This window comes from Morone saxatilis, unplaced genomic scaffold (genome assembly GCF_004916995.1).
Source record: "Morone saxatilis isolate NCDOM2014 unplaced genomic scaffold, NCSU_SB_2.0 Contig16, whole genome shotgun sequence".
NCBI lineage: Eukaryota > Metazoa > Chordata > Actinopteri > Moronidae > Morone > Morone saxatilis.
The window spans coordinates 15,597,802-15,608,854 of record NW_023339718.1 but is presented as its reverse complement, the minus strand read 5'-3'; the positions used below and the strand labels follow the sequence as shown (position 1 = coordinate 15,608,854).

Genomic DNA, 11,053 nt, shown 5'->3' with positions numbered 1-11,053 from the left:
GCTACTTCTTAGCTTAAAGTCTCCCTCCACTCAAAATTTATTTTCTTCTTGTTCCTAAAGTTGAATGTTTGAGCTTCACTATGCAGAATGGTGTATGCACAGACTTTGACACTGGATGAATGTTTTCAAATCCGTCTGCTGAAAGTGTAAAGTTTCTCTCTGCTCATAGAAAATCTGATTTTAAGGGGCGGATCTAAGAGCATGCTTCACAAATTCATCACAAATTGTTTGGAAGTCAACCCTGGTCCAGTATGCAACTTCCACAAGTGTGATGTAGAAACTTGAAGCCTACAGCGCACATACACTGAGAATCTTGTGTCTTAGGAGGTAAGAGAAGTAGATGCCTTTGTAAGGATTTTAATATGGACATTATACTTTTTTAGGGGAAAAAACATATCAGACACACATTATTGTTGCAAGCAGACTACTTGTATGTCTGGAGGGGATCTTTAATCACTTAGTAAATCTACATTGATCAAACATTACTATCTATTTTTTAGTTAATGTTTATTTGAATATCCTTAAAGAAATATTTTCACATTTTGCAGAGAGTTAGATGAGAATACAACTTTAATATCTATCTGCTCCAGCTGGGAGATGGTTCCCTCACTAATAAACACATTATATCTTGTTTGGTACAATTAATGATGTGTATGAAAACACATAGGGGGTTAAGCTAAGTTGTTTCCAGGTTGTAGCCTCATATTTAACATACAAATATGAGTACTATCAATCCTATCATCCATCACTTGGTAAGAAAGCAAATTAGCAGATTTTCCAAACTATTCCCATAAGGCCCATGTTGATTTTTAGCCATGCTAGAGACATGGCTCTAGGGATGTCGACAATGTTGGCCGGTTGGTGTATTCACCACTTCGGTCCAGACTGAAAAATCTCAAAAACTATTACATGGATTGGATGAGGTTCCCAGAGGATGATTTCTACTGTCTTTGGTGAAACTCGCTTTTCCTCTAGTGCCAGTCATATCTTTCACTTTCCCTGTAAACTCAATCTACTGAAGGGATTGGTACATTTAGTAAAAATATCAGTGTGCCTTTTATCTTACTGATTTTGGTAATGTAAGATTTTTAGTAGCACCACCATGAGTTTGACATTTTAGTTTTTAATAAAATATGACAACTGTCCCCCCAAAAAGATGACTTGTTCTCACTTTGATCACCTGACATTTAAAGTACCATTACCTGGTGAAAATGTAAATTTTTCATACCTGAAAAACTAATGACATTCCCATCAACCTAATTATCAAATGTTAGCATGCTAACATGTCAAACTAAGATTGTGAACATGGTAAAAAATTATAACCTATGTACTAAACATCAATATGCTAGTATTATAATTGTGAGCATGTTGGCATGTTTATGTAAGCAGTTAGTAGTCTCAAAGACTGCTAGCATGGCTGTAGACTCTAAATCCTGTTTTATTAGTGTGCTATTAGCTGTGGTACAATATGTACACTTGCTAAAAATAATTATTACTTTCATCTTTCTTTTCTCAAATAATTTTATAAGACTGTGCACTCACAGGATGATAAATACTGATGGATCACGCTTAATAAGGCATAAAGCAAAGAGTCATAAAACTCTCTGTCCTTATATAAGAGCGAGGCTGCATATTGACAGTATGCTCTGAAGCTGCCTTCATACTGCTGCTCTGTAGGAGAATTATTTATCTCTTGCTCTATTCCTGGGAGGATGCTGTTGACAGCGTCTCATCTCACTGTCTGAGTACCACCGGCTTCCATTAGGGCAGGAATTGCAATATGATGTCTTTGTGGGAGGTTCACCAGTTGCACTACGTTTAAAAGCTTTTAAAACAGAAGTAATACTGAGGCAAAGAAAGAAAACATTTATTGTTTATGAATGTGGTGTCACACAGGTCCTGTCAGAAAAGAACAGGGAGGTGAGGTCTTGGTTTGAGGTCTCTGAAATAATCCTGCCTCCCCTCTTCTCTTTCAACAGGCAGCTGGACTTTGGAATTGTTCCCATCAAGAACAATCAGCACATTCGTGTAAAAGCGATACATTGCAATTGCAAAAGACAGTCTAACATTCCACATGACAACTAGATTTTACATTTGTGATGCCCACTGTAGTTTATATTGTTATAAAAATTTACAGAATAACATTTTTGTGTCTCAGTGCAAAAGATATATTCCAAAAGAATTTCAGAAAAGCCGTGCCCTTGATAAATGTCCCCCCACGTCTCCCCCTGATCTGTGCCCAACAGTAAAATAATTGGCCTGTTTACAAGACCACCAATAAATAACCAATAGAAGCAGTTTTACAGTCACCGTCAGATAGCAGCAGTGTTTCAGCTTTGACTTTAAATACATATTCACAAACAACTGTGTGTCACTGTACACCCACAATTCATCAGAACAACTTTAACTATAGATAATAATAATTACAGTTGTATTGATAATAATTACCATGACAATAACAACCAAAAAAAGAAACCCAATGTGTCACATCTGCATTAAAGTATGTACATTGCTTTTTCAAGTTCTGTGGCTTAATTTCCCGTGTGTGAATTTCCCAAGTAAAAGAAGGCAATGAAGTGTCTCTAAGGTAAAAGGTTGGGAGTGGGGAGTTTATCAGCTGGTACAGATGCTGTTGATGGAGATGATGGCAGGGTCCACCAGGCCCAGCTCCTCATGCTCGTTAACACACAGCTGATACCCGCAGCCTCGCCTACGCTTTAGCGGGGTCACCTTGGCATCGGGCTTGGCGCGGGGCGGCAGGAGGAAGCCCACACTCCCTGCGATCAGCATGTGCCAGATGCTGTGGATGTAGAAGTAGTTCTCCTCGGTCTCCACAAAGGCGTAAAGGGCCACGGCAGACGTGGCGATCATGGTTCCCGGGAAGAGGAAGAACACCCAGCGCTTCCAAGTGGGCGGGTAGCAACGTCGCCTACGGATGGTGCGCACCGTCTGACAGGCCAATAGACACATAAAACAATTTTAAGTTTACAACTTCACCATTTTGACCTATTTACTATTAAGTTTAAAATAGCAAAGTTTAAACTGAAGAAAATAAATGTTTTTCATGGCTTGCGTTGAGGTTTTACAGGTCCCTTAGTTTTTTTTTATATGTTGCCAAAGGGAGTGGATATCTAACTATTGTTTCTTAGGAGGTTTCCTGGAATTTTGTTGTAGGTAAGATAACATGTTAACAATAAGTACACTTGATGAATACCCGCTAATTCATTTTACTTTTATTATTAATTATTTACTTTTTTTCTTCAGTGTCCCCCAACTGTCCTGAATTCTACTTTCAACTGTCCCAGACTCCAAAACCATTGTCCCAAATTGAATCTCTTAATAACTTTGTTTCAGTAACTTACATCACTTCAGTTACTCAATCTGGTCCGCCATGTAAGTTCTGCTAGTTGTTCCAATTAAATTTTAATTCTGTTTTATTTGTATTTATTTGTAGTGCCAAATCATAACAGAAGTTATCTCAGGACAATACACAAATATTGCAGGTTGAGAACATAATTCCCTGCGCTTTTATCAAAATAAAAAAATTGGAAGCATCCTCTCTGTTCATTATTCTTTTACTATTTGGTTGAGTCACTGTTATTTGTCTATTTATGTTTGATCAGTAAATGCACCACAGCAGTGCAAATGCACATCTTTCTGATTGGTGTACAGCGATGGAAATGTACATACATACACGGTCAAAATTACTATTATTTAGTCGAATAATCACAAACTCACAACAGCGACATCATATATTTCATATTCATATATAAGTAAAAATGTTTTAAAACAAATCAACAAAGACAGGAAGAAGATCAAGAAAAACAATTTAAATATTTACAAGCTCAAACAAACTATTTCCATATAAGCTCAAGGATAATCCACAGGTCCGGATAGAACGAATGAGTGAAAGGCTCAAACATGGCCCACATGCCACATCTACTGACTGCCTGTGCACAGCGAAAGAGAAGAGGGAGAGACCTCGACGCTGTTGGCAGGAGAGTCATGGACACAATATATACAATACAATACATCTGAATATAATCAACCCTAATGGTCTAAAAAACTTGCTACATGTATCGCTAGTTGCTTTTTAGGAATAATGTTAAAAGGGTTGGAAAAGTCACTAATTGTAGTGAGAAAGTTGGCGACTCTGACTGTGTATGATTGATTTTGTGTGTGTAAGCATCTGTCTGACATAGCATTGCACTTGTGCCGGTGCTACCTCACCTTGAACAGCTAACACCTAATAATATTTCATGACGCATGACCCCGGAACAATAGGAAACTAATTTCAAGAGCTGGAGTTTGAAGCAGTTTATAAGAAGCTGTTTCCACAAAGAATTTCCAGGAAAGAACTGCACAACGCAAATAACTTTAACGATTTGAAAACCCAGGTAAATAATTATTTAATTTATTCCCATGTTTGTTGAATTGTCTGTAATTTAAAACCACACCAAATCAGAAAAACATTTAGCTTTTTATTTATGTTAATCTGACCTGTTCACTACTGAGTAAAGCTGGATTTATTCTTCTCCAGGCTGCACATAAGCATACACACACAGGAGTCATTCAGACATGTTTTGCAAGTGTATAAGTGGGGGTATAAAGTCATGTTTAGCAAATGCCACGCAGAAAAAAATAGGAAATGGAAATAAATTCCACTGTTAACAGACCCCAACATCTGTGAAACATATGTGAAAGAATTTGGATTTATTAATATGACAGGATGGGTAACAGGATGGATCATTAAGTTCCTTCAAGCATTTAGTATGAATTTAGCTTCCTATGCTCTGCTAGAAGATCAATTGTGGCAATATTATGCTGCACGGTATGTCCAAAATGCTCTAAATGCTTTACTAAAGAATTTGTTCTAAATGTACGTTAGCCTACATGTTGTTGAGATTTGAGATGTGTGCACATCAGCTGCTCTGCGTGTTTCTCTGGAAAAGCACAATTCCATCTTAAAACGCTGTCTTGCCTATACTAGAAATTGAAAATAAAATGTGCCAATTAATGTCATTTCAATTGTTGCTGTAATTTGTCTCAAATTAAACAGCCCTTTCCAAGAAATGTTTAAAGAAACAACAGTTATATATCAATTTCTTTCTAGAAAATTATTAGGAAACTCTGGGACCCATAAAATAAACCATTTTACAGTTTATTTCTTTTGCAATTGATCTCAAAGGCTCTGTGTTTAATGTTCTCATTTCCTTAATTTAATGAACACATGTCATGTAGAAACAGGATATTGAAGTGGGAGATCATACAGGGAGCAGTCATTCAAACATTGAGACCAATAGGATTTCAGAGAGGGAGCAGCAGGCAGTTTACTTTGATTGGAGCAACAGAGAGAAGGGATTCCTCATAAATCTCCATTGGTTTTATTGTCTGAAATTTGTATTCATGACTACTACTGCAGCATAAAGTCCATCAAAATGATCATAATAACCTGATAGATGTTTTAAATTGGTCATCATTGATTGGCTAGTCACCACTTTGGCCATTTTGTTATTTATGCTCATGTTCCTTTTGGCAGTAACTGGATATGATGTCTCTATTTGTTTAATATAGAGAATGTGCTCATTCTGTAAGTGGCTCACAATTGCTGAAAGTGTAGCACAGAGAGACTTAGACATTTCATTTCATTTCTTTCTAAATGGTGTTTAGAGAGTGCTTCATTACTGTATTCAGTCTCTATTTTCATCGGTTCATAAACACTGATTGCTTGCACTATATTTTGTCCCAAAACATTACTATAAAGAATCCCTACATTGTCGAGGGAAATGTAAACTGTTCATGAATGACAAGAATAATTACATGTATTCTAGCAGGAAAATGGCTCTGATTGAGTTATTAAGCTGTATACATTTTAGGTTAAAGACTAATACTCTATGTGAATCCCAGTGAAGAAAAACATGAAATGTGTTTGACTGTTCCAGTCCCTTTGGACCTACACATTTCAGACCTGGACGGTCTTTTCATGCATAAGTCACGGGCCCTATTCAGTTTGGAGAATTAGGGATATTTGGCATTGACAGAATTGAACTTCTCCTCTTCTTCTTAGTGTTCATGACACCACTGCAAAGCAGTAAGCGCTTGTTCTGTGCCCTCCGCTTGACTGATCTAATTCGGTTGTGTCTGGGAACATTCAGAATGCCAGGCTTTGCAGAAACATGACAAGTTGAAATGAAAGGGCTCTTGTAGAAAATGTGTGGTGCTGAAACTCAGAGGTGCAGCACTGAGGAGAGACTGCTGAAATGTAGACATACGCTACTGAGCAGCTGATAAATTATGAAGTGTCAAATAATCAAAGCATGAGGCCAGGTTTATCTTTAAAAAATGCCAACACTAGCATCCAAGATCCAAGTGACTTTTTATGGAGAAGTTGTGATGCTGAGTTTACTATTGTGGCTAGTTAGTGTGCAGTTCATCGTCACTGGAAGATCAGAGATTGTGTCTGTCTGTCATTTTCACACTGCACAAAATCGGTGTCTACTTCCATTCTGTAGATATTGTCACAGTATACCAGACCATGATATTTGCATTTTGTGTTTGTCAAATAACATATGTCAGTGAGTCATCTATAATTGAATTACTAATGTGCCAACACCTAAGGACAACTAGGCAAATAGTGGAAGCCAATGGCTTTACGTAAATTTCCATATATACTCACATTTGAATGATACATTAGTGCCGTGCATGAATTTTGAGGCGCTATTGTTAATCTCAGAAGAAAAGAATTTTGTGTATGCTAAAATATACTGTCTCCTACTTCTGGTGGAGTACTATGTAAAACTGGAGGGTTTACATAGTGGAATTAAACAGTTCTTCATCTTCCACTGTTTCTGTGGAATCCTACAGCTCACAGAAAGATAACTCTCAGAGCTACAACTCCCACACTTTATTCAAAGCAAAGCTTTCTCCAAGGAAGCCACAAACCTTGTTTTCAAACTCATGTCAGAGGTTTGGTGTTAAAGGTTTTTTTTTTTCAAGAACCTTGCCTGAAAGACTATTATTTTTTATCTTCTCAGTTCAGGGAGCACATTATGACTCGGAGAAGAGTCAGTGAAAGTACAAGCTGACTTATAATGGAACTACAAGCCATGACTAATACCCACAGGCTGCAAAACTTTTAAAGCCCCTTCCATGCTAATGTAAAATAGCTTCATTGGTCAGAAACCCATAGTTTTTAGCCGTGCACATGTTCCAGCCCCATGTTCCAGCCGTAAGCTTAAATGATGGATTAAGTCCTTTTACACTTAGTGGCATGAGGAACAATAGAGGGACAGTGCTGGCACATTTCATCTGCATGTCTGAACAAGCTTGTCTATGAATGTCAAACACACATTATGTATTAAAACGAATAATCTTTTATCCTGAGTAAAAATTCCTTGTAGACCAGTTGCTCACACAGTGTAACAAGTAACATTTTTTGGGGAAGAAATCAATCTTAACTCCTGAAATACAGGATAAGAAGCTTCAATTTTGTTATATTTCCATTAGATGCTCCATTTTTTGCTTTAGAGCACTAGTCTACTGTGCAGTAAACATAGAAGTTGCCCTTACCCATGCCACGGCCATGATGCCCAGAGCAAACAGGCTGGGTCCCAGCAGGTTCCACAGACCGTGACGATCTAGCTGCAGAGCCATGGACAGAGACATTGCCCCCAGCAGATACAGCACCTTGACAAAAAAAAAAACACATGGATCAATAACGACCCTCTATAAACACTGCTGACACAGTTACTTCCACAGTAAATGAGGGGATGGTTGCGTTTGGTCAAGAAACAGCACATTGCTGGTTTTGGAGAGAAAAAAAATACTGTTCAAATTGTAATTTCCTCCCCCACACGTATGAAAAACGGTAACAAAAGCTTTGCAGTTGCATCACAAATCTTTTAGTAATGATTGACGGTTACTGAAACACCGGAAGATGATTTTCAGCTACTGTACATGGAACTCTGTTTTCATTATTTCTGCACCTGTGTCCTGTTTTTTGGATGTGAGAGTTCTACTTTTCCTAACATAGCTAGTGCATTCATGGAGGTCTTGTAGAGAAATGTGTTGCTGCAAAAGGTTGAATGTAACACAAACAGGCAGGAAAAAGGAAACCTATGCCTTATTGTGTCGTGGGTCCAAGTCCATTTTACAAAAGGTTAAGGAAAAATCATAGTATTGTGAAGGAGACTTGAAATATCATGTCTGCAGTTATTTGGTACTAGGAAGGAGTTAACAGTTTGTTGTTGGCTCTGGTATGTTAACTAGCCAGCAAACTATTTGAAAAACCATATATATAAACCATATAGGCAGGGCTGTAGAAAGTCTATATTTTTCTTATGGCCAAGCAATCCAATGAAAGGATGATCATCAATAGTGAATTGATCCTACTAACATGTACTGTCTGTGTAAGTCTGATACAGTTTATTCCTCTGTGCAATAGCCCTATTAAAACCCACACTGTTGCACTGGGTGACATTTTCCTTCATTATCATGAACACACACACTGTAGTTTATTTTGACTCAATCCCACATACAGCAGCCTGCTGCAGTAAATATGCACTAGAGCACCAAATGTGTATTAATCTGTGACTGAATAGCCCTCAACAAATGCACTATTTACTGTTTTTTATACAAAACTACAGTGGCCAGTTGTTTTAGGAGATTAGCCTTTTGTTTTTTAATGAAAAAATATATTTGTGTTCTATTGTTAAAGATTTACATCTGACAGAGCAGTTATTTAGAGACACGTTCTTTGTTCTTTTAATGGGATTTCTTGAGAATTAGACAGATATAAAATAATGCCAGTTATACTGTAATGTTAACAGCCACTACAAGCAGGTTTTCACATACAGCATGCTAATCTGCGTTTCCGTCAAATTGGCATTGTATTGGTAGTGGTTTCAGAGTAATACACCACATGAACGTCCTCTTTATAAGTGAGAGCCACAAAACAATGATAACAAAACTAACAATAGAGGCCCATGCTATAAATAATACCAACTTAACTTTTTTCTGTCAAGCTCACAATTTGACATAAAGCCACAGGATATAAAAGAGATAAAGTGAGAGGGAAAAAAATCAATACCCTGTGCTACACATGCTTTGGGAGAACTTAAGCCTGTCCAGGATGCCTGAAGTCTGCGCTCTACTGCCTGGCAGGGAACGTGAGGAGAAATTGGGGATTTTCGAGCCGGGAAGGGATGACCCGTCTGCAGGAGAACAGGACTAATTGGCACAGAGCAAGGAGGAGAAGAGCAGCGTGGTACAGCCCGAGGACTGTGCAGCAACAGTCATCAGTCATAGTGCACCCAAACATGCATGTATACATGAATTATATTCAGGCATGAATGCGTGGACGCTCACAGGCAGGGGGTTTTGCTGTAATGAATCTTTATCTGTCAATGTGATGGACGAGCTTGTAGGAATTCTATTTTTAACTACCACATATATTTTCATGCTTATCAATATACAGTACAATAACATGGACTTATATTGTATTTGTGCATGTGTGGCTTACAACATGCCTAATGCTATGCTGCTACTATAAGCTGTCTTAAAAGGTTTCAGAGCTTTCAACCAAATCTTATGGTTATGTGCAAAAGACCTTGGAGCTTCACCATCTTCTCACCACGTAGAAAATAATAATTTATTATTGCTGAAACCTTGTGTTTCTGCATTATTACATGTGCTTTCACGGCTCTTGGCACCAATTTTACAGATTTGGCTGCCTCTACCAAACATAACAGTTTACTCAGTTTCAACATCAAGGTGGCTGTTCAAAATTCCTACCTGCACTCAATAATGTCTGTCCATCTGCTGATTTGTTTGTCTAAATATTATACATAATTGTGGTACAATATGCATCATTTGAATAACAAACACTTTATTCAGAGAGCCCGCCTACAGATAGTAGTAGTATAGTATTTGTAACATTTAAATAACTTGTTAGAGATTCAGCAGCTCATTTCTGACATTACACCACTGCGGTTTGGGTAAGTTTAGGCATAGAAAACATCTTGGTTAGGGCATATGTGTACGTGAATTGTCACATGTACTCTACAGACACAGTGAAACAGTTGAAATGTTACCAGTTATCTATAAACTACTTGCAGGCAGTCTATCCAAATAAAGTGTTACCCAATGTTGCAGCACTCAGACTATCAGAATGATGAATTTTGAAAATGAAAATTAATGCTATGGTCATTTTTTTTAAATTAGTAAATGAACACAATCTCTTTATACAAGATATACATATAATATAAATTATATTTGATGGACTATAAGGATAACAGATTAGATATGATTTCTGTAATTGTGGCCATTTCTAATTGTAACATTGCACTTGCCAATTAATTAACAAGTTAATTGGCAAAATCTGGGAATGCATGGACATCAATTGTGTGGTTAAGATCATCTCACTAAAATGTTCTCATGCTTCAAGTCCTGTTGTACTCGGATCTCAGCAGTTACTTCGGTGAGAACAAGGTTATCGTAACCGCTCAGTAAAAGAGGGTCAAATATACGAAGAGGAGATTCATAATGTAATAAAATGTAATTATCCTTTAAATTGATTTATGTGATTGTGATGCAGTAACCTTCAGCAAGTAGAGATTAAAATACCTCCTGAAGCTCTTTCTTCATGTGAACCAGCAAAAATGTCCTTGCATGATATTCTGCTGACACATTTGTGAGGACTTTTAGACCTTTGAAGGTCCAAAAGTCATGCACACATACCATCAGGTGCTCCCTGGGTCCTTCACCCTCCACTGCTGCTGTGGTCATTGATATAAACAAACAAACACACACACAAACAAACAAACACGCACACTGTCTCTCTCTAGTACACAAACACACACAGTTCCACTTGCCAGTCCTGACATGTGCGATTTGATTAGTGACTGCGTACTGCAGCGCTCAGCAAAAATGAAAACTCTAGAGGACAGCAGATGTTCGTACACTCTCCCTCCCTCCCACTACTCCGCCTCCTCTTCCCCTCCCCCTTCTCTCTGTTTCATTTATGGACAGGGACACACACATATAGACACACACA

At 37.8% G+C, this 11,053-nt stretch overlaps 1 protein-coding gene across 1 annotated transcript in view; it reads right to left on the bottom strand.

Moving 5' to 3' along the window:
• Positions 1 to 1,897: 1,897 nt before the first annotated feature.
• Positions 1,898 to 11,053, bottom strand: part of tmem8b (transmembrane protein 8B) — a 35,293-nt gene continuing 26,137 nt past the window's right edge. The window contains exons 12-13 of the mRNA XM_035657775.1: positions 7,570 to 7,686; positions 1,898 to 2,949 (exon numbers count right to left, since the gene is read on the bottom strand). Coding sequence (XP_035513668.1) covers positions 2,614 to 2,949; positions 7,570 to 7,686 — 453 coding nt within the window. The 3' untranslated portion in view covers positions 1,898 to 2,613. The remainder of the gene's footprint in view (positions 2,950 to 7,569; positions 7,687 to 11,053) is intronic.